The sequence below is a fragment of the Pseudozyma hubeiensis genome (genome assembly GCF_000403515.1).
Source record: "Pseudozyma hubeiensis SY62 DNA, scaffold: PHS69, whole genome shotgun sequence".
Lineage (NCBI taxonomy): Eukaryota > Fungi > Basidiomycota > Ustilaginomycetes > Ustilaginales > Ustilaginaceae > Pseudozyma > Pseudozyma hubeiensis.
This window is the reverse complement of record NW_012133851.1, coordinates 1-26515: the sequence shown is the minus strand read 5'-3', so window position 1 is coordinate 26515 and position 26515 is coordinate 1. Positions and strand designations below refer to the sequence as shown.

Here is a 26515-nt window from a genome sequence, read left to right as displayed (position 1 = left end):
CTGATTGATTGGAAATTGCAACGGACAGTTCCTCTTCTCGTTTGCGTTTGCGACCATGACGATTCTTGTGATTTGCTTTGCGATGCGAATGCGATTATGAATGCAAAATGTTGCTGTTGGGTCTGTCCGTCGTCAGGCCTTCCAAGCGGCGAGAGCGACGAAGCCCTTTTCGAACCTCTCTTCTAAACTGACGATGCGCCAATCTTGGTCGCTTGCCTTCCACCTCGTCAAGAAATCAGCCAGACTTTCGTCGCTCCTCATCTCACACGACACGAGGACGACGGTCCTCTGCTTGACGGTAAAGACGTTGAGAGTGGCGATGAGAGCGTCGAACAAGCCCGGGTTGTAGATGCAGTCGCAGCAGATGATGACATCTGGACCTTGTGATTGGCGAGATACATGATCGAGGATGTGCTTCTTCCTCAACTGCGCAGAGTGGGCGGATGGAGGGTTGAGAAAGTCGAACCAATCGAGCGATGCTACTGTGACGTTGTTGTAGCCGTCCGTATTTTTGCGCATGAGCGGTTCGAGTAGATCTTGGTCTGTAGCTAGCCAAGAACTTGCGAGGGAAGCTACCATGGCAGGTAAGGCAGCTGTTCCCGCACCCAGCTCGAGCACCGAGGCATCCTTCAAGAGCGACAGATCGAACAGCGTCCCTTGATGGAACCGGATAGCGAGCTCCACGGTAGACCTCCACAGTACGCTTCCCGTGTCACCTTTGCTCGATCGCAAACTGGTGACGTGCTGGTAGATGGGAACGATGATCTTTCCGCTCAAGTTGCGATCCGAGAGTGCAGACGACCACTTATCGCCGTCAATGGAGACATAGATTTTGTCGTCGGAGGAATTGACGTATCCTAGACCTCCATCATGTTGCGATTTGGCGTTAAGAGTGTAGAGGAGGAAGATTTCCTCATCCACATCGTCTACGAGTCTTCCAGGAGCTACACGGAGGACGTTGCTCGGAGGTAAAGGTAGTTTGGCCACCTGGCTGTCGTCGTCATCGTCGTCGTCGTCGAGATGAGCTTCGTGATGCTGAGGAGGGGCAGGGCCGGCCGGCATACCCAACCTGACGGTAGACCGTCTGTGCGTGCGTGCTCGGCAACGGTGCTCGCTAGCGGACTCGAGAAAGGGTTCAGCTCAAGCTGGAAAGCGCAGCTTACAATCGCAGGTCAGCACTTTGCGTTCAAAGGCGATGCTGAGGCTCAGGTTCGAGCTTCTCCGGACAGGGATCGGATCAGAGCCATGGTGAGCAGCGATGTCAGGGTCTATTTTGCAACTCAATCGAGAAGAAAAATGGAAAAATGAGTTCAGGCCGATCAAACCCAGAAATTCGACACCGACACCGATTTCTCCATCACAGTGTACCAGATCACACTTTTCGTGCGGGCACAAAGGTGATTGATCGGATCTCACCCACTCTTTTGCGGAGATGACAGCATCCTCTCGCAGGCCACGAGGACGGTGCTGCAAGACGTTGCCCATTGCTGTCGATCATCGTCATCTCGGTGAACCTTGCTGTGCAAAGCAGCAAGGAAGCTGAGACAATTTGAATGCGACCGACCCCTTTGGATGCGATTGTGAAGCGCGTCATCGTCACCAGAATCTTGACCCCCGCGCGAACTTTCTTATCGATGCAAACGGCGAAGAGAACGGCTGATCCGATTGTGCTCCAATGCAGCCCTCAACGATCGCACGCCCAAGAGCCGTGATTACACCTGGACCTCCATAGTAGAATGGGCTACGTGCTTACGCATGCTGAACCGCTGATACAGCTCGCACTTACAGCGAAGGAAGCAGCCAGAGGTGATGATCAACCAACAGGCATGTACTACCGAGGGACGAGATGGCAAGGACGCCGAAGCTGTCGGCTCAGAGAAAGGGAGGAGACTCCGGGGAATTCGTATGCGCGTGCCTGTCTCGTTGCGTGCCCACGCGCATAGCTTGCAGGCTCGCCGTGTGATTGGCCAAGAAGAAAAAGGCGACGACAACGACGATCCTGCTCGTCCAGCGGCAAGCGAGTTGTCTGGGGCCACATTTTCGCCCCTACGGAAAAAGTCGCGAATTTCAGCTGCACGATGCTGCAAGCGAGTCTGCTTCTCCGCCTTCAACAGCCACAGCAGCAGCAGCTGCATCAGCTGCAGTCCGTCAATCGCGAATCTGTTTCTTAGCTTCCAGTTCCAGAATTTCCTCCGCCGTCACACCGCATTCACTCAGTCGACGATCCTCTGCTCAGTGCTGCTCACCAGAATTCGTCTCTCGCGGTCAGCCAGGTACAGTGTTCAGTAGGCCCGAGCGCGCCGATCTTCCTGCCTGTCCAATATCGATCCCGCCCGCTCTCTCGCCCGTTCCGGCTGCTGTTGACGACTCTCTTGCACACCCTTCGCGATTGCAGACACAGTATTCCGCTGATGCTTGTCGCCGGTCTCGAGGCAGAGCGAGCGTCAAGCCTTCCCATCACAGTTGTATAATAAATCGTGGTCGTCTTTGGTGTGTGTATACTTCTCAGGGAGGTGGCAGCAGCTTGCAACTCTTCGAACACATCCGGTTTTTCCTCGTTTGGTCTCGTTGCCCTTGACTGCAATGGCAAGCCTCGGTTTCCGTTGAGTCATCCTGCATCGTCTTGGCTACTGGTACACGGATCCATTCTGGATCGACCATGATCCCGTAGAGTCTCGCTTGCTGAACCCTCGCCATCGCGCTCTGCACCCTTCCATCGGATGACACTCTTGTCTCGTTCTTCCTCTCCGAAAATCACACGCGCCCAGGCGTGCATCGCTTTTCGAGCAAAACCCTGATTGACAGAGCTCGGCACACGACGAGAGACAGATTGCAGATTAGCCCTCCGCTGCCTTGTTTCCTTCCTTCCTCTCCTCGACCTCATCCCTCCATCGTTGCATCGCTTTCCGCCCCTTTGTCCCCTCCCTTCGTGGCTGATCCTCTGGCTGCAGAGAAAGTGACAAAATCATGGCTTCGCAGCTACGCAAGGTGTTTGGCTCTAGCCGCACAAAGTCGTCCGCCTCCTCCTCCAGCCACGGCCGTGTCCGATCCGAGGAGGACCAGGCCAGCTCCAACTCGAACCCGAGCTCGCCGGCCGCCTCCCTAGGTAAAGCCTCTTCGAGGATCTTTGGTCGATCCGACCGCGGCGCCTCACCCAGTCCTTCCACCCCTTCCTCGCCGTTCCCTCCCACCACTCCTTCCAAGAACACCACCCCGGCGGCTTCCACCACCACCACAACCACCGCTTCCTCGTTGTCGCCTTCCGCCGGTGCTTCGCCGCTTCCCTCTTCTGCTCCTCGTACCGCGTCCAAGCCTGCTTCTTCCCAAGCAAAGTCGCAGCCTGCTCCTGCCGCCAAGGCCGAAACGCAGCAGAGCACTCCTGCTCCTGCGCCCGCTCAATCGGCTTCTTCCGCAACTACTCCCACGGCCGAGTCGGCTGCTCCTAAGCCCCAGGTAGCTGCTGAACGCATGCCTTCCGACAAAAGTGTCCCCGTAGCTGCAGCAGCGGCTGCGGGTTCGGCTGCCGCTGCTGCCACCGCCGCAGCTGTCACGTCTTCCAACGGCAGCAAATCTGCTCAGAGCGGCGACAACACTCCTACGCCAGACAGCGCTGCTGCCGCTCCGGTTGCTGAGTCTAAAGCAACGCAATCCGTCAAGCCTCTGAGCATCAACATTCCGGCTAACAAGCAGGAAGCTTCCGCCCCGTCCGCCACTGAGCTCCCCAAGAAGCAGCCCAAGAGCGAGGCAAAGTCCATCAACGGCTCTGTCCAGGACAAGGACGATCTCACCCCTGTCGGTATCTCCGACAAAAAGTCCTTCCACTCGCGCACCAACGCTGACCAATTCCGCGCAGACTACCATCCCGACAACGCTTCCAAGTACGCCAATCCGAACCACTACTCGGCTCGTCCCGAGACCTACCATCGCAAGTCGTTCAGCCAGGGTGCTCCTTCCGTAGGCGAACAGACTCCCGCTCACTCGCGTCGTCAGTCTGCCAGCGGGGAGGACATCGGCCACGCACGCGGTCCTACCGGCAACCTTAACAACGCCGTCGAGGCTCGCGCCAGCTCCAACCACTGGATCTCCACCGAAGACCAGCGTCTCCAGGAGGACGCCGAGAAGAAGCGTCACTGGAAGCGTTGGGGTCCCTACCTCAGCGAGCGTCAGTGGGGTACCGTTCGAGAGGACTACTCGTCCAACGGAGATGCCTGGTCCCACTTCCCCCACGAGTCGGCTCGTAGCCGCACCTACCGCTGGGGCGAGGATGGTCTCGCTGGTCTCTCGGACAACCACTGTAGGATGGGCTTGAGTCTGGCTCTCTGGAACGGGAAGGACCGCATGCTCAAGGAGCGTCTCTTCGGTCTCGCCAACAACGAGGGCAATCACGGTGAAGACGTCAAGGAGCTCTACTGGTACCTCGACAGCACGCCCACTCACAGCTACATGAAGATGCTCTACAAGTATCCGCAAGAGTCGTACCCCTACGAGCTCTTTGTGCGCGAGTCGCGCAACCGCAGCCGCGACGTGGCCGAGTTCGAGATCACCGACACCGACCTCTTCGACGACGACAAGTACTGGGACGTCTTTGTCGAGTACGCAAAGGACAAGGATGAGGAGAACGCCATCTCGATCCGCATCAGCGCCTACAACCGTGGCAACGAGCCCGCCGACCTTCACATCATCCCCCAGCTCGTCTTCCGCAACTACTGGTTCTGGCCCAAGGAGGAGCCGCCCAAGCCCAAGATGAAGCAGACCGGCGACTACGTCATCCAGGCAGACCATCCTGAGCTCGGCCGCTACCACCTCTACTGCTCGACCAGTCCCGCTCCCAGCGCTCCTCCCGCCAAGCGTGGCCAGGCCCCCGAGCCTGTCTCGGACGACGAGGTGATTCCCGACCTCCTTTTCACCGAGAACGAGACCAACTTCGAACGCCTGTACAACGGCAACAACCGCAACGTCTATGCAAAGGACGCCTTCCACGACCACATTGTCCCCTGGCACCGACAGGAGAAGGACCGTCCCAAGTCTGTCGAAAAGACGCGCAAGATCAAAAAGACAGTCGTTCGCGAAGAGAAGCGTCCCATTCAGCGCGATCCCGAGACCGCTGCACCCAAGGCCAACGGCGCTTCCGCCGAGGCTGAGCCCGAAGCTGCTGCTGCCGAGAAGCAATTTGGCAGCATCGGCCCAACCGCCGAGCAGGAGTACGAGATCGTCGAGATCGAGGAGGAGGTTGTCGAGGACGAGACCTACTACGAGGCGCCCGACGAGTCCAAGCCTCCTCGCGACTACGTCAACCCCAACAAGGAAGGTACCAAGGCCGGTGCCCACTACGTCTTCCGCCAGGTGCCTCCCTTCGGAGGATGTGCCGTCGTCAGGATGAAGCTGACTCCCAAGACGCCCGCGCAGGACCCTGCCATCGACGACGACGAGCAGTTCGACACCACCGTCGAGGCTCGCCGTTCCGAGGCCGACGAGTTCTACGCCAAGCTCATCAGCGGCCCCATGTCCGATGACATGAAGAACGTCATGCGTCAGGCTCTCGCCGGTATGCTCTGGAACAAGCAGTTCTACATGTTTGTGCAGCCCGAGTGGCTGCGAGGTGACCCCGGCCAGCCTGCGCCGCCGCCCGAACGCAAGCGCATCCGCAACCACGATTGGCGTCACTTGCACATGGAAGACATCCTCTCGATGCCCGACAAGTGGGAGTATCCCTTCAGCGCCGTGTGGGACAGCGCCTTCCACTGCATCCCGCTCGCCATGGTCGACCCTGCCTTTGCCAAGAAGCAGCTCGATCTGTTCACCCGCGAGTGGTACATGAAGCCCGATGGTGCGCTCCCCGCCTACGAGTGGAACTTTTCGGACGTCAACCCGCCCGTGCACGCCTGGGCCACCTTCCGCGTGTTCAAGATCGAGCGAAAGATGTACGGCCGTGAGGATCTCGACTTCCTCGAGCGTGTCTTCCAGAAGCTGCTCATCAACTTCACCTGGTGGGTCAACCGAAAGGATTCGAGCGGTTCCAACGTCTTTGAGGGAGGTTTCCTTGGTCTCGACAACATCGGCCCCTTCAATCGTTCCGAGCCTCTCCCCACTGGTGGTACGCTTCGTCAGGCCGACGGAACCGCCTGGATGGCGTTCTACGCGCTTAACATGCTCAACATGGCGCTCGAGCTGGCCAAGCACAACCCGACCTACGAGGACATCGCCTCCAAGTTCTTCGAGCACTTCATCTTCATCTCGGACGCCATGTCGTTCCACGACACGTTTGACGACGAGAGCACCAGCCTGTGGTCGGACAAGGACGGTTTCTACTACGACGCCATCCAGTGGGGCCCCGGAAACAGCCAGGTGATCCCCGTCAAGAGTCTGGTAGGCCTGATCCCGCTGTACGCCACGCTGACCATCGAGCCGTCGGCGCTCAAGAGGTTCCCGAGCTTCGCCAAGCGCATGCAGTGGTTCCTGGACAACCGACCCGAGATGGCGGATCGCAACATCGCCAACATGAAGGTGGGCGGTCGAGGCGATCGGCGTCTGCTGTCCATGGTGAGCCGCGAGCGTCTCGAGCTGATCCTCAAGCGTATGCTGGACGAGAGCGAGTTCCTGTCGCCTCACGGTGTGCGTTCGCTCAGCAAGGATCATCAGAAGAACCCGTTCCACGTCAACGTTGGAGGCGAAGACTTTGGTGTCGGCTACTGGCCCGGTGACTCGCACAGCCCCATGTTTGGTGGTAACTCGAACTGGCGCGGTCCGATCTGGATCTGCGTCAACTTTTTGCTCATCGAGTCGCTGCAGAGGTTCTACCAGTACTACGGAGACAGCTTCAAGGTGGAGTGCCCCACAGGCAGTGGAGACTACATGCATCTGGGCCACGTCGCCGAGGAGCTGTCACATCGTCTGCTCGGCATCTTCCTGCGGGACGATCAGGGCAGGAGGGCCAACAACGGCGGTATCCCCATGCTCGACTATGCTCCCGAGTTTAGAGATCTGGTGCACTTCTACGAGTTCTTCCACGGCGACACGGGTAAAGGTCTGGGCGCGTCGCACCAGTGCGGATGGACGGGACTCATTGCGTACACGATCTACTCGACGGGCGCGAGCTACGGGTTGGCGCAGACGCCGAGGACGCCAAAGTCGACCGCGGCGCACTACTTTGACGAGCACCTGACCGAGGATGGTAGGTCCGAGGCTGGGAGCGTGCCGTATTCGACGGCGTACTCGAGGCCTCCTTCGCCGGATGAGTTGTAGGTTGAATCCTTTGTGTAGCTTTTGGTTTGTAAATGATGAATTGATTTGGAATGACTAGTGTGTGTGTGTGGGTGTGCGCTGCGTTGCGTGAGGATGGGATGGTGGCACCGATGTTGAGAGGTCGAAGTGGTGGTGATGATGACGAGGTGTGACGTAGACGGCTAACCCCGCCTGGGATGACTTCGATCTCTATCGGACCTGTCACGTCTATCACCGTCACCGTTGCTGCGATATCTCCTTCCATCCTCACCACGTCTCGCTGTCCTACCACCCCCTCTATTCCTGTCATCGTGAAAACTACGTCGATCGTCCCCGCGATATCGTCTTTCATCCTCGACCCAATCTCTCCCTCTCTTCCCCTCCCTCCTTCGCTTTTCTTCGAGCTTGTTGGCGTGATCTCGAGGATCGAGCACTTCGTAATCCTCGATCCTATCTTTTCCTCCTCCGCTACCTTGCTGTAAAGGTCGTCCACCAGCGTCGAGGCGATGCGATCGCCAGTCGTCGTCGTCGTCGCTCGCACCGTATTCCTTTGCTTCCTCTTCGTCGTCGTCGTTGTCAGTGGGAGTGGGTTTGAGCGTGCTGGAAGAGGAGGAGGAGGAGGTGGATTGGGTACGAAGACGCGATTGGAACGAGAGAAGGGCTGAATAGGAGGAATCTTGTTTGTTGGCGGAGGAGGAGGAGGAGGAAGGGGAGAGGTACTTGGCACGTTGTGAGGTGAGGAAGTCGCGGGCCGAGGAGGAGTGATTGGCGGATTTGGAGTTGGGTTTGGAGGTGGCGTCAGAGGACGACTTTGAGGATGAGCGGGATGTACCGTTGGTATGTGCTGCTGCTGCTGGCGGTAGCGCGGCTAAAGAAGAAGAAGACGAAGCGTCTTTGGATCGGATCTCGCTCGCAGCGACATGTGCTGATGTCGATCCCTCATCAGCCTTCCTCGCCTTCTTCCCCTTGGCTGCGATCGTGTCCTTCGACAGCCTCTGATCCTGCAACAGATCATGTGAGCTCTTCGGACCCTTCAACGCCATCTCCTCTCCATCCTCCTCGGCACCGAACGACAACAACGCCGTATTCTTCTTGACCTTTCCCCTCTTGCTCTTTTCTTCCTCCTCCCTCCTCTTCTGCTCCTCCTCCTTTCTCGCCCTCTCCTCCTCCTTCCTCTGCTGCTTTGTCACTCTCGGCTTCAAATCATCAAACGGATTCTCCACAACCCTCACCTCCTTCAACCTGATCGGATACCTCGGTCGATCCCCTTCCACCAACTCCACCCCTTCGGCCAACTCCATCAACGTATAGATGCCCTTTCCCTCCACCTTGCCCATCAACGTATGTTTTCCCTGCAGCTCCGGTGTAGCGTCCAGCGTCAGGAAGAACTGACTCTCGTTGGTCTTTTCATCGCTCGCAGCCATACCGAGCAGGCCTCTGCGGTTGAACTTCAAGCGGGAGTGCGATTCGACGGGGAAAGGTTCGCCGTAGATGGATTCGCCGCCGAGACCGGTGGCGGAGGGATCGCCGGTTTGGAGGATGAAGTTGGGGATGAGACGGTGGAAGAGGAGGTTGTCGTAGAAGCCTTCGAGGGCGAGGGTGAGGAAGTTTCGGGAGGCGAGCGGGGTTTCGTGGGAGAAGAGGGTGATGGGGATGGTGCCTTTGGAGGTGACGAGGTGGACGAGCCCGGAGGTGGGTGGTTCGGTGACGTATTGCGAGGTCATGGTCGGGATAGAAGGTGGCTGTCCGGCGAAGAGACAGCGGTGAGGGAGGGAGGCGATGGTAGGATGGTGGAAAGTGTACGAGGAGGAGAAGGAGCCAAAAGTAACACTTTTTCTCCTTGTGTTTCCGCCTCCACATTCACGGAAGTCGGAGCAAATTCCGAGACGCACACGCCAATTCAACCAGAGCCGACTCGACTTGACTCTTACTTCTTGATCAACAACATCATCATCATCCTGCTACTCAGCACTGCTTTACTTTCGTACCATCACAGCACCCACGCTGCTGTCTCAGCGACGATGTCAACCACGACTAAAAACGGCGTCCCCGCTTCGGACCCATCATGGCTATCATCGCTCCATCCCACCACCGCCTCCCACATCCGTCGCCTGCTCCTCCTCCCCTCCGCCCCACCACTCGACCACGTACCCAAACGCAAACAGGCCGCCGTTGCAGCCATACTCTACGAATCTACCACAACCTCCTCTTCAACCCCGCAAATACGCGTGATCATGTCCACACGAGCGCTCCACCTCCGCTCTCATCCCGGACAAGCCTCCCTCCCTGGCGGCAAGGTCGACTCCACCGACTCGTCCGTCGTCACCACTGCGCTGCGAGAATCCATTGAAGAGATTTCCCTTCCTCCTGACTCCGTAGTCCACCTTCACACCGGCTACCCGTATCTCAGCAAGATGGGTTTACTGGTGCATCCAGTGATCTTCTTCCTCCCAAATGCGGCTTCAACGATAGCGAAGCTCAGACCAAACCCCTCCGAAGTAGCCGATATCTGGTCTACACCGCTATCTTCGTTCCTCTCCTCCACCGCACCACGCGAGGAGACGCTGTCGGACCCAGCGAGTGTGGATAAGCACAGACCTCCGCAACACGCCTTCCGCACATACACAGATATCCCCTGGCTCGGCGGCGAGTATCGTCTACACCGCTTCCGCTCCAGCCGACAGCTGATCAAGGGTCTCACGGCAGACGTGCTGATCGGTGTGGCGCAAAAGACGTTCGGGCAGAAAGCGAGGTTCAAGGTCGAAGCGCCGGGGCAGAAGAGTTGGAAGGAGATGGTAGAGTTGGTCGTGGAGAGGTATATAGAGACGAGGGTCGAGGGCAGGTGGGGCGATGGTGAGAGTGGAGATGCTCAAGGGAGTAGTGAGAAGTTCAGGACGGAATTGGGAGTGGATGAGGAGGAGATGGTGGAGCAGATGGAGCAGGATGTCAGTGTTTGAGGGAGGGAAAGGGCGGAAGATCCGTTGCACTGCGTCAAGCGGAGGAACGTGAAACGGGAAGAAATGATGCCGTGTTGCTGAAAAAGAGAAAGCGTAAAAGTGAGAACGAATTGTGTGTACAGAGATGGAAGGCAATGGCCTGTGCGATGTGTTGACCCTCACATCCTCTTCAAGCCTTCGCCGTCTTCGCCTTGGTCGTCTTCTTGACCGGTGTCGCCTTCGCCTTGCTCTCCTTCTTCGCCTCCCCCTCACCCTCCCCCTCCTGCGTATACCCTTCGAAGTCGTACTCGATGCCCAACTTCTCCAGCTTCTCCCTCCTCCTCTGCTGCCTATCCATCAACCTCTGGTTCGAGGTCCTCTGCTGCTGCTCCGACTTCTCCCTCCCCCTCACCACCCTCTCGATCCTATCGCCCGGGACCCGGTTGAACTTCTGATTGGCTCCCACCCACAACTCCGGGTGCACTTTATCCTTGCTCACCTCTTTCACCTGCAACAACCTCCCATCGATCAGGTAGTTGTGCATCGTCTCCTCTACGATCTTTGCCACATCCCTGTCGGCGAACTCGACAAAGGCGTAGTGTTTGCTCGCACCTGTTTTTTTGTTTCGCGAAACACGAAGACGAGTTACATCGCCGAATTGGGAGAAGTAGGACTTGAGTTGTTTTTCAAAGAATCCCTTGGGAAGACGACCGATGTAGAGTACACCGGGAGTGGTGGAGGAAGCGGTAGGTTTGGATTTTCGGAGCTTGTCGAGACGCGCTTTGACGACGACATCGTCTTTGGAGTTGGGCAGCTTGACGGAGGCGAGCGAGGATCGTGGTTGGGTGGTCTGGGCGAGACGGTCGTCTTCGTCGTCTTCATCGGATGAGTTGGCCTCGTCGACTTCGATGTCGGAAGAGTCGGAGGAGTCGGCAGAGACGTCCGAGAGCGAAGCGATAATCTCGCGTTCGTTGACGTCCGTTGCGTCCTGCTCTTCCGGAACAGCAGCAGCAGCAGCGTTTGGCTTTTTGGATCGAGTCGCTTTCTTGGAGGGAACCTCTTCCACGGCGGCGGCGGCTGCACGCTTCTTTGTGTTTGGCTTGCTAGCGGAAGCTGTGGCTGTTGCTGCAGGTGCAGCTGCCGCCCGGGCGGGTCTTGTCTTGGCAGCGGGGGTGGCTGTTGCTGTTGTCTTCTTCGGCGCCATCTCGTTATGTGTGTATCGATGGAACGGGTGAGGAGATGATGGAGAGGGTGGAAAGAGCAGCTGCTTCTCCACACACCAACGCAGCGACACCAGCGAAGAAAAAAGTCACAACCAAAGATTTCGGTTTGGTTGCAGCCAAAAAAGCTGAAATTTCGTTCAGGGTCCTTGCCGGAAATCTTCTTTTCGCACGATAGACCGTGACTGTTAGATTCGATCAATCGAGCTGCTCGCCTGTTGTTCATCGAAGTCGCTGGAAGCCTACGACGACACGCGACTCTGTTTCGAGCAACTGCGCACAGACTGACGAGTGACTGTCAAAAGCCTTTTGGTCCCGTTCCGCTGCGGTTCTTCTCAAAGTGGAGAGAAACGCACAAACTGAGCAGCTTAGCTTCTCCTTTCCTTTCCACCAACTCTGTCCTAGACACACACTCACATTCTCGAGTACAAAGACAACACACATCATGTCGACCGTAGTACCAGAGATCCTTTGGGCTCAGCGCTCCTCCGCTGACGAACCAGAAAAGGTAAGTCCAACTCTCTAGCCACCACTGCCCATACTTGCCTTCGAACCACTCACACTGACTCGTTTCACTCTGATTCTAACTCTCTTTCTGCTCAGAACGTGGTGATGTTGACCATCAACGTGCCCAACCTCCCCTCATCAACCAAGTTCGACCTCACCTCCACCGGCTTCACCTTCAACGCCTCGGTCGGCGACGAATCCAAAAACATCCCAAACAAGACCTACTCCTTCTCGCTCGACTTTTTCGACGAGATCGACGTCGAATCCTCCAAAACCCACCTCAACTCCAAGTGCCTCTACGCCGTCCTCCGCAAGAAGACGCCCAAGGAGGAGTACTGGCCCAGGTTGACAAAGGACAAGGTCAGGCTGCACAACGTCAAGACCGATTTCGACAAGTGGGTCGACGAGGACGAGCAGGACGATGCCGAGGAGGATCTCAGCGGCGGAATGGGCGGTATGGGTGGTATGGGTGGAATGGGCGGTATGGACCCGGCGATGATGGGGATGGGCGGTGCGGGAGGGTTGGATCTGCAGAGCATGATGGCTCAGATGGGCGGAGGAGGTATGGGAGGCATGCCCGGTATGGGTGGAATGCCCGACTTTGGCGCCGAGGACGACGACGATGAGGATGATGGCGATGTCGAGGACGCTCCGGCTGCCGAGGTGGCTTCGGACGAGGCAAAGTAACAAAAGCCGGAAAGCGTATAGTGCGCGAATAGTCGCTGCACATGATCACTCAACGACCCATGCTGTAACACTGTAATACACTTTTCAAAACTCTTGACACCGCTTCGCAACTGCTCTACGCGTATGCTATCACACACTCTCGCACACACAATCCGTGAAGACGCTCGTCAATCCACTTATCGTGCGTCGCACGCCAACAAACACCTTTGCCAACCCGCACACATTTATGCAGCGCAGACAAAAACCCAACATGTCCAATTGCAAGTCAGATCCTCAAACCAAGCTAAGCTACAATCGTCAACTCCTTGGTCCTATTGGCAGCATACGCATCCTTCCAAGTCTCCCAGATACTGTTGTTCCCCCGCAACCACAACAATGAAGCACCACAGTGTCAGCAAAAACCAGTTCTCTTCCATCCCGCTCTTCGGTCGGGTGATACTTACTTCATGAGTTCTTCAATGTACCTCTCCTGTACTTCTTCGATCTCCTCCTTGCTAGGATTTGGGTTTTGCTTGACGTGTATTGGTTTGCCCACTGTGTTTCCCACATCCAACGCGCGTTGCAACAAAAGTCGTCAGTCATCCTCTCCCTTTCCCCTCTCTCTTTCCTTGAGAAGTGTACTTACCAACGCTAACAATCGGATGTCTATACGGCATCAACCCAACGCTATAATTGAACAACCCCCTGCCATGGAAGAACGGCAGTGTAAATCCAAACAGCGCCTGGAACTTCTTCTGCACCCAATAGATCCTCGTACCCTCTTCATTGCTCAGCTGCTCGTAAACGTCGTTCTCTCCAAACGAAAACACCGGCACCAGATCCGCCCCGTTTCGTATCGCGATCTTGATGAAACCCAACCTTCTCTTCAACGTCAAATCCGCCGTTCCCGGATGAGCCGCTAAACTCTCACTCGCTCCACCCACAACGATCGCTATAGCACTTCCCTTTCCCTTCCTCAAAATCGCCTCGCAACTTCGCTTGGAAACGCTGCAGATACCCATCGCCATCAGGCAGTCCCTGAACAGCGGAATCGTGAAATTCGTCGCTAGCGTCAAGAGATGCGGTGTGATTCCCGGGAAACTCTCCGGAAACTCAGTAGCGTCTGTGGCGAGGTTGGCGACAGCAGCGACGCCGAGGATGCCGTGAGGATGGTAGCCAAAGATGTACGGACGATCGGCCGGAAGGTTGGTCGTCTTGATCATGGAGATGGGGAAGTATTCGGCAAAGTAGCGAAACACGGGGAGTTTCCGGACCCAGGAGAAACGTCGTCCGCCATTTTCCGCGGCTTGATCGATAAAGTTGATCCAGATGAGGTAGGGGACGAGGATGGGCCAAAAGATGGGGAAGGAGAGGAGGAGGAAGAAGATGCTGAGACAGATGGGGAGCAGCAACGCCCAGAAGAGCACGCCGAGCGTTTGCAGTCGACGACTGCGTGGGATCGAGACCGGAGCAAAGCTGTTGACGCAAGAAGGAAAGATGATCAGTATTCTTCGCGGTAATAGCGGCGAGGAGGGGAGAAAGGCTACCTACCGAATGGCATTCTCCTTGCTCTTGGGATCGATGTTGGACTTGGACGAGTCTGTCGGCTTTTCACCAGGCGCTGCATCTCGAAGCGGCTTGTCGTCGAGGTCGTGTGGTGGTGCTCTCTCTCCCGCCGTCTCTGAAGCCGGGTGGTGTGGTCCCATGTTGAATGTTGTCGCGAACTCGAGTCCGTGAATGCGCTGATTGAAAGTCGCCTGTCTGCGTTTGAGACAAGTGGTTCCCGATCTCGTTGCTCCTTTCAATGGACCATTTGCGCCGTCGCTGCGATGATCAAGCTGCTGAGTCGAGCTTCGGGAGGCGACTGATGGGGGAAGGATGAGGAAGAGAGAGAGAGAGGACTGAACGGGGAAAGGCGAGGTGTGAGCGTTATTCGACAGTGGATCCGCAGCGTTGGCTCGTGCTCTTCCGCCGCCTGGTCACTGTGAAGCGTGCGCGAGCGAGGTTGTGGCGCTTATACTTTCGACTCGGCCCACTTTCACGCAACAGGCTTGGGCCTTGCATGTTCGAAATTCTCATCTTGTCACATCGGGTCTTCCGTGACAACAATGATTTTCGATCTCAACGCCGAATTCCGAGCAGCCAATTTTGAGTGCTCTCTTTCTAAGGGTTCGAGCTGCTGCGCATTCCGACATCAACACTCTCCACCCATCTTCTGTCTCTGTCATCTCTGCTGCTAACTGCCAGCACCGCCCTTGGCATCTCAGGCTGGTCAGCGCGCATGCGCAACGCGTCTGTCCTTCATCATGGCGTCAAAGCAGAAGGACGAGCTCTATCAGCTCGAGCTCCTCTCCCTGACAGGCAAGATCGCGACAGAACTGCTCAACCACACCGGCATCAACGATCGCGTCCTTGCAGAGTTCATCCTGTCGTTGCACGATCAAGCCACCTCTGTCGCCGACTTCAAATCGAAGCTCTCCGAGGTGGGCGCCGATTTCCCAGACAGCTTTGTCACTAACCTCGATCGCCTCATTCTTCGCCTGCATCCTAAGCACAAGAAGGCTTCCTCCTCCAAAAAGGAAACAAACGGCAAACCAGGCTCTGCTTCACCCAGCGCAAAGGGCAAAGAGAAGGCAACTCCGGATGATGAGCAACGCGAGCGAAAGGCACGCATGTTCCCTGGCCTCGCCATCAAGGATCAGGACTGGCAACCCTCCGAGGAGAAAGGTCGCAACGCCGTGGACGACTTCATGAAGGAGTTTGAGGACATGGCTGCCTCCAAGTCATCCACACGCTCCAATGGAGATCGCTCATCAAGAGACGATCGCTCGCCATCATCCAGCAAACCGAGCAGGCTAGACCACAACGATCGCGCAGTTTCATCCTCCTCCTCGTCCCGCAGAGGTCGCGACGACCGACCACCACAACATCTCTCCCGTCCGCCACCCGACGACCGACCCCAGCTCTACAAGATCTACGACGGCAAGGTCAGCAATATGCGCGACTTTGGCGCCTTTGTCGCTCTCGAAGGCCTCCGTGGTCGTTTCGAGGGCATGGTACACATCGGCTCGATCGCAGCCGGTACCCGTGTCAACCATCCCTCTGACCTTCTCTCTCGAGGGCAGAAGGTAAAAGTCAAAGTCATGTCGGTCGTCGGTGATCGCATCGGTTTGTCGATGAAGGACGTCGATCAAGCTTCCGGACGCGATCTGACCCCACATCTCCGCATCAAGAGCGAAGCCGAGATGGAAGAAGAACGCGAGCGTCACGCCGCGCGTTCCGCCAGCGGTGCCAACAGTGCGCCTCTGGGTGGCGCAAGGTCATCCAACGGCAATGGAGCCGGAAGCGGTATCACCGTCAAAGAAGACGGACGCGGTCGAAGCATCAAACGACTCACGAGTCCCGAACGATGGGAGCTGCGTCAACTCATCGCCAGTGGTGTTGCCAAAGCGAGCGACTATCCCGAACTCATCGAAGAAGATCTTCGCACGCCCAACACCCGACCCGGCGCCGATGAAGATGACGAAGAGATCGACATTGAAGTGAATGAAAAGGAAGCACCGTTCCTCAAAGGGCAGACGAGCTCGTCGATCGAAATGTCACCCGTCAAGATCGTCAAGGCGCCCGATGGTACGCTCAATCGCGCCGCCATGGCTGGTGCTTCCTTGGCAAAAGAACGCAGAGAGCTACGCAAGCAAGAAGCCGAGGAAGAAGCGGATGCCGAAGCAGCCGATATGACGTCCGGATGGCTCGACCCTATGGCCCAGCAAGGAGATCGCACGTTTGCGCAAGATCGACGTGGCAACATTCTCGGTGCCAAGGCGCAGGACCAACCCGCGTGGAAGAAGGAGACGTTCAACAAGGCGACCACCTTTGGCAGGATCACCAACCTTTCCATGCAGGAGCAAAGACAGAGTCTGCCCATCTTCAAGCTGCGCTCACAGCTGGTGCAAGCGATCAGGGACAACCAAGTGCTGATCGTGGTAGGAGATACAGGATCGGGAAAGACGACGCAGATGACGCAGTATCTGGCGGAAGAAGGCTTTGCGGATCGCGGCAAGATCGGCTGTACGCAGCCAAGACGTGTGGCGGCTGTCAGCGTCGCCAAGCGTGTTGCGGAGGAGGTCGGGTGCAGGGTTGGACAGGAGGTGGGGTATACGATCCGATTCGAGGACTGCACGAGTCCCGAGACCAAGATCAAGTACATGACGGATGGAATGCTGCAGAGGGAGTGCTTGGTGGATCCGGACGTGACCAACTACTCGGTGATCATGTTGGACGAGGCGCATGAGAGGACGATTGCGACCGACGTTCTGTTCGGACTGCTGAAGAAGGCGTTGAAGAGGAGGAAGGATCTCAAGTTGATCGTGACGAGCGCGACGCTGGATGCCGAGAAGTTTTCGAGGTACTTTTTCGGCTGTCCGATCTTTACGATTCCGGGCAGGACATTTCCGGTGGAGATCATGTACACCAAGGAGCCGGAGCCGGACTACCTGGATGCGAGTCTGATCACGGTGATGCAGATCCACCTTTCCGAGCCCACGGGAGACATCCTTGTGTTCCTGACGGGTCAGGAGGAGATCGATACCAGCTGCGAGATCCTCTTTGAGCGCATGAAGGCGTTGGGACCCAGCGTTCCGGAACTCATCATTCTGCCGGTGTACTCGGCGTTGCCGTCCGAGATGCAGACCAAGATCTTCGAACCGACACCTGCCGGATCGAGAAAGGTGATCTTGGCGACCAACATCGCCGAGACGAGCATCACGATCGACGGCATCTTCTACGTGATCGACCCCGGGTTCGTCAAGCAGAACGCGTACGACCCACGACTCGGAATGGACTCCCTGGTGGTGACGCCCATCTCACAAGCGCAAGCTCGGCAACGTGCCGGACGAGCGGGACGTACAGGACCTGGAAAATGCTACCGCCTGTACACGGAAGCGGCGTATCGAAACGAGATGCTGCCCAATTCGATCCCCGATATCCAACGGCAGAACCTCGCATCTACGATCCTGGCTCTGAAAGCGATGGGCATCAACGACCTGGTCAACTTTGACTTTATGGACCCGCCTCCTGCGCAGACGCTGCTCACGGCGCTCGAGTCGCTCTACGCGCTCTCTGCGCTGGACGACGAAGGGCTGCTCACACGCCTCGGTCGCAAGATGGCCGACTTCCCAATGGAACCGATGATGTCCAAGATGCTCATCGCGTCGGTCGATCTGGGGTGCAGCGAGGAGATGCTGTCGATCGTAGCGATGCTGAGCGTGCAGAACGTGTTCTACCGACCGAAGGACAAGCAGGCGGTTGCGGACGCCAAGAAGGCCAAGTTCTTCCAACCGGAGGGGGACCATTTGACGCTGTTGAGCGTGTACAACGGGTGGGCGGCGAGCAAGTTTTCCATGGGATGGTGTATGGAGAACTTTGTGCAGGGGAGAAGTCTCAAGCGGGCGCAGGATGTTCGGAAGCAGCTGGTGGGGATCATGGACCGCTACTCGCACGATGTCGTGTCGTGCGGGAAGAACTACAACCGGGTGAGGAAAGCGATTTGTTCTGGGTATTTCAGGAATGCAGCGAAGAAGGATCCACAGGAAGGGTATAAGAGTTTGGCGGAATCGGGGGGTAGCGTGTACATCCATCCGAGTTCTTCGCTGTTCAATCGGGCGCCGGAGTACTGCGTGTACCACGAGGTGGTGTTGACGACGCGCGAGTATATGCGCGAGGTGACGGCGGTGGAGCCGAAATGGTTGGTGGAGGTGGCACCGAGGTTCTTCCGGCAGGCGGAGGTGGGGTTGAGCAAGAGGAAGAGGGAGGAGAAGGTGGCGCCGCTCTACGACAGGTTTGCCAAGCATCAGGATGAGTGGCGCTTGAGCAAGGTTAAGCGCGTAGGCAAGAGCAGTCAGACGTTTGGATGAGGCAAGCGCAATGGCAAACACATTGGAGAAGGAAATCGCGTGTGTGTGAGATTAAAGGTGTCAAGGAGGGACGAGAGGGGTTCGGTAAATCGCCGAAGTATGCGTGGAAGCAATCTTATCTTTTTTGGACGCGCGGGGACAGCGGTGAAAAACCCGGACTTTCTTGAAAAGAGAGTTGAACCTCGGCAGACGCCCGAAGAAAAACTGTATGGGAAGCGCACTCGTGTGTGTGTGTGTTCGGTGAGGCTCCGTTCGGCAGATGCAGGCCGAACGATGCAAGCTTCTGTAGTGGATTGGGTGTGTGAGTCTGCCTTATCGTACCTTGACAAGGACGTGGGGTTTTGCGGACTAGTACATGATTGGATAGCAAGGGAAAGATACTTGGCGGATAGCGGTTGATCACGGGAGGAGGGTATGACAATTCTTTCTCTCGTTCTGTCCTTCCTGCCACCACCATCACCACCACCATTTCTCCAGCCAGATCCATCATGACCTCGACATCGGACTACCTGATCATCGGCTCTGGCGTCTGCGGAACCTCGATCGCCTCCTACCTCTCCCACCTCTCCCCTTCTCCCAGCATCACGGTCATCGATCGTTCACCGGACGGCTTCGTTTCCGCCTCCGGTGCATCGAATGATCTCAACAAGATCATCCGTGCCGACTACACCGACCCGACGTACTGCAGTCTTGCCAAGACCGCTATATCAAAATGGAGAGCGGATGATGTTTTGCGCAAATTCTATCATGAGGTGGGGGTGTTGTTTCGTAGTCAGAGTGGAAAGGGAGTGGGGGAGTACGTTGATGCTGGAATCAAACACGCTTGGGAACCCAAGGATGTGCAGCTCGAGGTGGGAGTGGAGGGGAAGAAGAGAGCGTACAGATTGACGGAAGATTCACAGGTGGAGCAGATCCTATCGGGGGTGGAGAAGAGTGGATTGGGTGAAGGGTTGAAGGGGTTCGGTAGCACCCAGACGGGTTACTTTAATCCGAGAGGTGGGTGGGCTGAAGCGAACAATGCCACCCGTGCTATGCTCTCGCACGCCATCACTCGCGGTGTCAAGGTCGTCGGAAACTGCCTCGTCACCGAGTTCGTTCTCGAAGGAACCAAGGTGGTCGGAGTCAAGACGTCTTCCGGAACCACCCTTTTCGCTAAGAACATTGTCATCGCCACGGGTGCTTGGACGAGCGATCTCCTGACCACTCTCACTAAACCTTTTTCCCCCTCCTTCTCCGCTGCAGGAGGGTGGTTGACTCGACCCTCAGCACAATGCGTAGCGATCCTGCGATTGACAGCTGCTGAAGCGGAGAAGTTCAAAGGAACACCGGTGGTGATCAATTTTTCCTCCGGATTCTACCTCTTCGAACCAGTCCTGGAGGGTGGGGAGTGGCAGATGAAGATCGCCTACCACTCGAACGGATTTGTCCACCCCCGCCCACCTTCCGGTACCGACACCGGTGCCTACCCCGGATTCGAAGCCTCCGCCCTCGAACACTCTCACTCCCCTGCGACGGATCACTTCGGTACAGCAGAATCCTGCATCCCCCCTACCCATCTCGATATCATGCTCGACGAACTCCACAAGGTCTACCCCTCTCTCGCTCAAAAGGAAAGGGTGGTGGGAACGCGCATCTGCTGGTACTCCGATACCCTGGATGAGAACTGGATCCTCGATACGCTGGATCACCACCCAGCCCTCCAAAACGCGGGGGTAGAAGCGAGCAATGTCTGGGTGGTATCGGGTGACTCCGGTCACGCATTCAAGTTCCTCCCCGTCATCGGCGAACTCTGGGCCACCGTAAAAGGTCTTCAGCGCAACAACTGGGGCGTGGACCTCAAGCGATTCACGTGGAACCATCAGCAGTCCCTGCACAAGATCAAGCAGCAGGGTGGAAAAGTGACGAGTGCCGATAGCAACAGGTTCGTCGCCGAGCAGGTAGAGGGGTTGAACGCCAGAGCTAGATTGTAAGGGCTGCTACAGCTGGCAGCAAGTCACGTCGACGCTCTCTCACCCGCCCTAAAACAGTGGTCTGCAAGCAATAAAGATTTCCTGTGAAAAAGCTATGCTAAGTGTCTTCTCCATTGCAGAATGTGATTACGGTTTTACATAACGACACACTCCTTCTCGGCATCCTTTCTCGTCGGTCTAGCGCCCTTCTTCCCCATCCCTCCCTTCATCTTTTTGAGTTCCGTCAACCTCTGCATCGCGCGCTTGTTCCCCTGAGCCGCTGCGCGCATGTACCACCTCTTGGCCTCATCCAGGTTCGCCGCCACCCCAATGCCCACTTCGGAATAGTACCCCACCGCATACTCCGCCTTGGGGATCCCCTTGCTAGCAGCCCTCCTCGCCCAGAGGTACGCCTCGCTATCGCTTTGCTTCAACACGCCCTCTGATCCGGTCAGGTACCAGCCGGAGAGCGCGAGTTCGGACTCGCCGTCGCCGCGCTGCGCCGCTTTGGTGTACCACGCGATACTCCGGCGTGGATCGACGGGACACGTCAGGTTGCCGTACTCGTACGCAGAACCGAGCTTGAACTGCGACGGAGAGTAGCCGAGCTGCGCAGCTTGGGTGAACAGCTCGCGCGCGTACGCCTCGTCGTGCAGCACGACGCCGTTGGTCGCCTTTTCGTGCAGCAGGCCGAGCTCGTGGAGCGCATGCGGGTTGTCTTCGTCCGCCTGCGCTGCAGCGCGTTTGAGCCAGACGATGGCCTCGCGCACGTTGCGTGGCTGACCCAGCATTCCGTTGAGCAGAACCATGCCGAGCTTGTACATGCCCGCGGTGTCGCCCAGCGCGGATGCTTTGCGGTAGAAGAGCACCGCTCGGTGGTGATCGCGTCGCGTTCCGGCGCCGACCTCGTTGCACACGGCGGTGCGGTAGGTGGCGGCGGGATGGTTCTGCTTGGACGCTTGCACGTACAGGTTGTACGCCTTTTCGTGGTCTACCTGCAGACCTAGGCTGCCGTTGCCGAAGCAGTTGGCGAGGAAGAACTGCGCTTCGGCGTACGGAGGCTTGCCCAGCCCCATACCTGTGGTAGCGAGACGTTTGATGAGCTTGAGACTCTCCGAGAGCAGCGTATCGCGGTACTTGCGTTGCTGCTTGGGGCCGTCGGATGGATCGTGCACCTTTTTGGCCGCCTCGATGAGGTACTTTGCATAGGCGAATTGTGCTTCCGGGTCGGGGTCGCCCTTCATGCGCTGTCGGTATTCGGTGACGAACGACTTGTTGAAGGGCAGCGTCTGTTGAGGAGCCGCATCTTTGGATTTGCGACGTGGGTTGGTGGAAGCCATGCCTGCGAATGAGTTCGAGTTGGTCGACATCATTGAGAGCTGGGTTCCCTGGCGCGAGAGCATGTTGGGTCGAACGCCACCGGGAGCAGCCATGCCCATCATACCAGGCGTACCGTTACCCGCAGCAGCACCATAGGGATCGGCGGAACCGGGAGGGAAACCGGGAGCGGCGCCTTCGGGAAAGCCGAGGTAGCCAGAAGCAGCAGCAAAGTAAGGATTCGACTCGTAGCCCGAAGGTGTGCCCGCGCCTGGATAGGCTGCGTGACCGCCCTGAGCAGAGAAAGGGTAGCCTGCAGAGTGGAGCGCTTGTGGCTGAAATGCATGGTAGGGCTGCCCGACGCCCTGCGCGCCTCCGTTGGTAGCGTAGTAGCCTGCAGCAGCTGCGGCGCTTGGATCCCATGCCATCTGACCACCGTCGGCAGCGCCGGCACCATGACCATCCGTCGAGCTGGCCACATACTGTCCACCTGGATACTCGCCGGGAGCCGAATGCTGTCGAGCGCCCGATGCATACTGACCGGCGTAGGTTGGCTCGTTCGAATTTGGATTGACAGCGCCATGTTGTGGGTTCCAGTCAGGGTGTGCTGCGCTTGCGGCTTGAGTTGCATGGTAAGCGCTGCTGCCCATGGTATGGTGGCTGCTCGAGTGATCGTTCTGTGAAGGCGCCATCGCCGAGACACCGGCAACGTTGGGATCAAGGTCGGCCGCAGCCTGATCGACTTGGTCCGCGATGGCAGCTAGCGAGTTTTCGGGCTGCACTTCTGACGCAGACTGATGGATCTCCTGGTTGGCAAACATGGCATTGGCTCGAACGGACGCGGCGCTGGGTACGCCCTTTGTTGACGCAGTGTCGTTGCTAGAGCCTCCTGGCGTAGTCTGGTAGGCGGGCGACTTTGAGCGCTGTGGGCCGAGCTTGGGTGTGCCGTAGAGGTTCATGTTGGCGAACGAGTCGCCAAAGTCGTCTGCGAGCGGAGGCGCTCTGGACGAAGAATCGGTGGCGACGGGACCGAGGGCGGGCATGGAGATGTTGGACTGTGCGTACATGTTGGATGAGATGGGAGGGGCTGGAGCGAGATGACCGGCAGCAGCAGCTCTAGCAGGATTCAAAGCAGCAGACTGGGACTGCTCTGGATAGTTGCTGCTGATATGACGAGGAGGACGATATGGACCGGTGGGAGGGGAAGGATAGTGTTGCTGCGGGTGATAGTTGTTGTAATGCTGCATGTAGGTGTTTCCAGCCTGTTGCGGGATTGTTGTTGTGGAAGAGTAGTATGACTGGGAGCCCGAAGAGCCTACGCTGCCGCCTGCCCGAGACAGGCCGGGGTGGGATCCCGAGGCCGAGGAAGAGGCAGGAGCGGTAGAGTTTGAGGAGGAGGTGGAGTTGTGATGATGAAGATGCGAGTCGTGGTTTTGAGTGGGATGATTGTAGTGCTGCTGCTGGTTGTACTGCGGGCTCGAGTAGGCATGGTCGTAGTTTTGAGCGTAGGCAGCCGAGAGCGACTCGCTGGATTCAGCTGTGGGCATCGACATATTGGAAGAAGTAGCGCTCGAGCCAGCCGGGCAGCAAGCCTGCGAGACCGCGCCTGGGTGTGCGACAGGGGCAGTAACGCTATTATCGCGTGTCGAGAGACTGCGAGATGGCAGAAGAGCGAAGAAGCTGGATTTGATGGATCAAAGCACAGACCTCGTCATCTCGATAGGAGTGATCTAGCACCGAATCGTTGGCAGCTGGTCGAGCTTGGACAGCGCAGTGCGGGGTGTTTGAGCGGACGATGGCAAGACAGATAGACGGCGATTGGATCGATCTGTGCAACTGCTTGTCTATTCCGCTGGTTGTGCGGGTGATCGAAAGCGATGTGATGCTTGCAAGACGAAAGTATTTGTACGAGAAGCACACTCTCGTGGTCGATGCCGCTGTTGATGCTGCGCTGCTCTGTCGGAGTTTGGCTGTCCAACACACGCACAATCGCACTCACACGAGGAAAGCCAACCGCCAACCGCCCCTTTTGCGTGGCGATCGAGGTTTGTTAGAGCTCATTTTGAAACCGTTGAAAAGAATTAGCGAAGCTGGAATCGAAACCGAAAATGAAGTCGAGGCTGTGTGCATCTGGCTCAGATTCAGCTTCAGACACACACGTGGTGAGAAAGAAGAGTGAAATCGACGAAATCTCTCTCGCCTGTGGCCCGTCCGCGTCTGTTAGCTCTGCGAGAGACTCGAGCACAGCCGAGAAGCGCGGCCTCCACCGTTGACTCTGTGTCTCGCTCTCCCCCACCTTTTTGAGGAGTCGCACACTGCAGATCGCAGACCCGGCAAAGGTCGGTGAAATGAACTGCCTGCTCTGCGTGTGCCTATCAAACGCCAAGCCTTTTTGTTCTTTGCCCTCGGTCCATCATCATCGTTCCACGTCGTCTCCCTCTCTCCCTCCCGCCCGCTCTCCCTCTCTCCCTCCTCCTTCCTCTTCCCCACCACATCCACGCTCCGCCACACTCGGGCGCGCTTAGCATTCCATCTCTGCCCTTCTCGGCGCGCACACGAACACCTCATCCCTCATCTAGCATCCTTTCAGCACAATGGGTCTCTTGGACAAGCTCGCCAGCAAGGTGGGCAACTCCGGTCGACCCAACTCGCAGCAGTACGGTGGCGGTGGCTACGGAGGTGGAGGCTACGGTCAGCAGCAACCTCCCTACCACCAGCAAAACTCGTACGGCAACGGCGGTTACGGCGGTCAGAACAACAGCTACGGACAGCCTCCACCGCAGCAGCAGCAGCAACACTCGTCCACGCCACAACCTCCGTCGGAAAAGCCCAAGGACGACGATCGTCCGCTGCCGGACGGATGGGTCAAGCAGTGGGACAACAACTACTCGCGCTACTTCTACGTCGACACCAAAGCCACTCCTCCACGATCCATCTGGGTCCACCCGAACGACGAGAACAAGAGCAGCACCGGTGCCTACGCTCCCCCCTCCGGTCCTCCCCAAGATAACCGCGGCTACGGACAGCCACCACCGCAGCAGAACTACCAGCAACCCCAGTACGGCGGCGGGTACCCGCAGCAGGGCGCCTACGGTGGTTATCCGCAGCAGCAACCCATGTACGCTCAGCAGCCCATGATGGGCGGGGGAAGGATGGGTGGCATGGGCGGTGGCAGGTTCGGTGGAGGCGGTGCTGGTATGGGTATGGCAGGAGGCGCAGCGTTGGGTTTGGGTGCCGGTATGTTGGGTGGTGCCTTGATCTCGCACGAGATGAACGATGCGTATCAGGATGGATACCAGGATGGTGGTGGAGGAGACGACTACGGCGGAGATTACGGCGGCGGAGACGATGTCGGCGGTGGCGACTTCTGAAGCGGTGCATTGCTGCCTTGCAAAAGCTTCGCCACGGGTGCGTAAGGGCCTGGTCATTGAGATCCATGGCTTGCATTTGCTTGTACATACTTTCTTCAATGTCGATATCCTGTTCTCATCACCAATCTTGTACATACTCGCACTCTCTCTCTCTCTATACGTGGCCACGGGTTTTATTGCTGAAAGTGATTCAGCGAGTGTGATGGCGAGAGCAGTGTGTGGACCACGGCCATCTAAGGCTGCAGTGAGATGTTGAGCTACGCTTTCCGAAAATCAAGTGAATGTTACGCTTTCTGTAATTTACAAATGGAAAACAATACGACCACGAATATCTTCCGATCGGCGGATCCGAGGTTTCGCAGCGTCAATTCGAGGCTCACCAATTGGTAATCACCGCTACTCCACTACCGCTCTCCCCTTCCTCACTACCACACCATACCTTTTATACACACACTCGGTGCAAACTCTCATCATGTTCGTCACACGACCCGTATCTCTCATGCGCACCCTACTGCGATCCGCCGTCACACCCTCTCCCTCCACCGCCCCTAGCGCCACCGCCTTCGCCGCACGTCTCAAGAAGTCCACCAACATCACCGGTCTCGACGTCTCCACCTCCCCCCTTTCCGAACTCGAATCTCGCTACACTAAGACTCTCTCCCTCCTCTCCACCCTTCCCGAGCAATCGGTATACCGACAGGCCACGTCCGCACTCACCCAGCAGCGCCTCGACATTGTCGCTAAATTCAACGGTCAGGCTAAAGCCGTGAGCAGCAAACCGGATCAACTGGAGGAGCTCTACGAGCAGGCGGAGCAGGAGTTGGACGCGGGACAGCTGGAACAGGTTTTGGAGCAGGCAGTGGCTGAGTACAGGTTGGCCGCGAAGATGGTCGATTGGAAAGCGTAAGTTGTAACCTCCAACCCCTCGGCGTGTATGACAAGAGAAGAAGAGATTACTGACATGACCTCTGGAACTTTTGATAAAATACAGTTGGGAACCACTCGAACATCCTCCAGCTCCAGGACAGTGGAGCTACTTCAGCATGGCAGAAGAGGCAGGTGAAGGTGGAGAGGACCAGAACGTCGATGGTGGGAAAAAGTAACGACCAACAACAGCGATAGTAACATGGCCGATGGCGGGTGAATGATCGTTCGTCGGGGTTTTGGATGTTAAATGGATCGATGATGTGTAGTTGGGTCTTTCTGCAATGCGAAGAGCTCTCATATGATCAGGTATGAGTTTTGCAACATGTGGATGTGTTTGTTCATGGCGCAATGAAAGCGTCTTCGCTCAAAGTTGTCTCTCGGAACACACCCACAAACGCGAACCAACACACTCTCTCTCTAGTCATCTGTCATTTCACGTCTCCCACCCTCCCACCCCCAGCACCTTCTCCAAACACCTCTTCCCCTCCA

At 57.2% G+C, this 26515-nt stretch overlaps 13 protein-coding genes across 13 annotated transcripts; 9 read left to right on the top strand and 4 right to left on the bottom strand.

The window, feature by feature from the left end:
• Positions 1-132: 132 nt before the first annotated feature.
• PHSY_007221 (hypothetical protein) lies at positions 133-1062 on the bottom strand (the record flags this gene model as incomplete). Its single annotated transcript, XM_012337815.1, has 1 exon — positions 133-1062. The coding sequence occupies one exon, from the start codon at positions 1060-1062 to the stop codon at positions 133-135; it is 930 nt and encodes a 309-aa protein (XP_012193205.1).
• Positions 1063-1809: 747 nt separating this feature from the next.
• PHSY_007220 (hypothetical protein) lies at positions 1810-7242 on the top strand (the record flags this gene model as incomplete). The annotated part of the gene is made up of 2 exons (XM_012337814.1): positions 1810-2273; positions 2952-7242. The coding sequence occupies 2 exons, from the start codon at positions 1810-1812 to the stop codon at positions 7240-7242; spliced, it is 4755 nt and encodes a 1584-aa protein (XP_012193204.1).
• A 161-nt stretch (positions 7243-7403) lies between these two features.
• PHSY_007219 (hypothetical protein) lies at positions 7404-8945 on the bottom strand (the record flags this gene model as incomplete). The annotated part of the gene is made up of 1 exon (XM_012337813.1): positions 7404-8945. One exon carries the CDS (start codon positions 8943-8945, stop codon positions 7404-7406), a length of 1542 nt encoding a protein of 513 aa, XP_012193203.1.
• Positions 8946-9242: 297 nt separating this feature from the next.
• Positions 9243-10178, top strand: PHSY_007218 (hypothetical protein; the record flags this gene model as incomplete). The annotated part of the gene is made up of 1 exon (XM_012337812.1): positions 9243-10178. One exon carries the CDS (start codon positions 9243-9245, stop codon positions 10176-10178), a length of 936 nt encoding a protein of 311 aa, XP_012193202.1.
• Positions 10179-10347: 169 nt separating this feature from the next.
• PHSY_007217 (hypothetical protein) lies at positions 10348-11361 on the bottom strand (the record flags this gene model as incomplete). The annotated part of the gene is made up of 1 exon (XM_012337811.1): positions 10348-11361. The coding sequence occupies one exon, from the start codon at positions 11359-11361 to the stop codon at positions 10348-10350; it is 1014 nt and encodes a 337-aa protein (XP_012193201.1).
• A 628-nt stretch (positions 11362-11989) lies between these two features.
• Positions 11990-13473, top strand: PHSY_007216 (hypothetical protein; the record flags this gene model as incomplete). Its single annotated transcript, XM_012337810.1, has 2 exons — positions 11990-12567; positions 13185-13473. 2 exons carry the CDS (start codon positions 11990-11992, stop codon positions 13471-13473), a joined length of 867 nt encoding a protein of 288 aa, XP_012193200.1.
• Positions 13474-13629: 156 nt separating this feature from the next.
• On the top strand, positions 13630-14070 carry PHSY_007215 (midasin; the record flags this gene model as incomplete). Its single annotated transcript, XM_012337809.1, has 1 exon — positions 13630-14070. One exon carries the CDS (start codon positions 13630-13632, stop codon positions 14068-14070), a length of 441 nt encoding a protein of 146 aa, XP_012193199.1.
• A 786-nt stretch (positions 14071-14856) lies between these two features.
• Positions 14857-18462, top strand: PHSY_007214 (pre-mRNA splicing factor; the record flags this gene model as incomplete). Its single annotated transcript, XM_012337808.1, has 1 exon — positions 14857-18462. One exon carries the CDS (start codon positions 14857-14859, stop codon positions 18460-18462), a length of 3606 nt encoding a protein of 1201 aa, XP_012193198.1.
• A 488-nt stretch (positions 18463-18950) lies between these two features.
• On the top strand, positions 18951-20432 carry PHSY_007213 (fructosyl amino acid oxidase; the record flags this gene model as incomplete). Its single annotated transcript, XM_012337807.1, has 1 exon — positions 18951-20432. The coding sequence occupies one exon, from the start codon at positions 18951-18953 to the stop codon at positions 20430-20432; it is 1482 nt and encodes a 493-aa protein (XP_012193197.1).
• Positions 20433-20566: 134 nt separating this feature from the next.
• PHSY_007212 (SKT5-like protein) lies at positions 20567-23275 on the bottom strand (the record flags this gene model as incomplete). Its single annotated transcript, XM_012337806.1, has 1 exon — positions 20567-23275. One exon carries the CDS (start codon positions 23273-23275, stop codon positions 20567-20569), a length of 2709 nt encoding a protein of 902 aa, XP_012193196.1.
• Positions 23276-23523: 248 nt separating this feature from the next.
• On the top strand, positions 23524-23907 carry PHSY_007211 (hypothetical protein; the record flags this gene model as incomplete). The annotated part of the gene is made up of 1 exon (XM_012337805.1): positions 23524-23907. The coding sequence occupies one exon, from the start codon at positions 23524-23526 to the stop codon at positions 23905-23907; it is 384 nt and encodes a 127-aa protein (XP_012193195.1).
• Positions 23908-24322: 415 nt separating this feature from the next.
• PHSY_007210 (hypothetical protein) lies at positions 24323-25099 on the top strand (the record flags this gene model as incomplete). The annotated part of the gene is made up of 1 exon (XM_012337804.1): positions 24323-25099. One exon carries the CDS (start codon positions 24323-24325, stop codon positions 25097-25099), a length of 777 nt encoding a protein of 258 aa, XP_012193194.1.
• A 499-nt stretch (positions 25100-25598) lies between these two features.
• PHSY_007209 (potential mitochondrial Complex I, B13_NDUFA5 subunit) lies at positions 25599-26202 on the top strand (the record flags this gene model as incomplete). The annotated part of the gene is made up of 2 exons (XM_012337803.1): positions 25599-26002; positions 26091-26202. 2 exons carry the CDS (start codon positions 25599-25601, stop codon positions 26200-26202), a joined length of 516 nt encoding a protein of 171 aa, XP_012193193.1.
• Between the last annotated feature and the right edge of the window lie 313 nt (positions 26203-26515).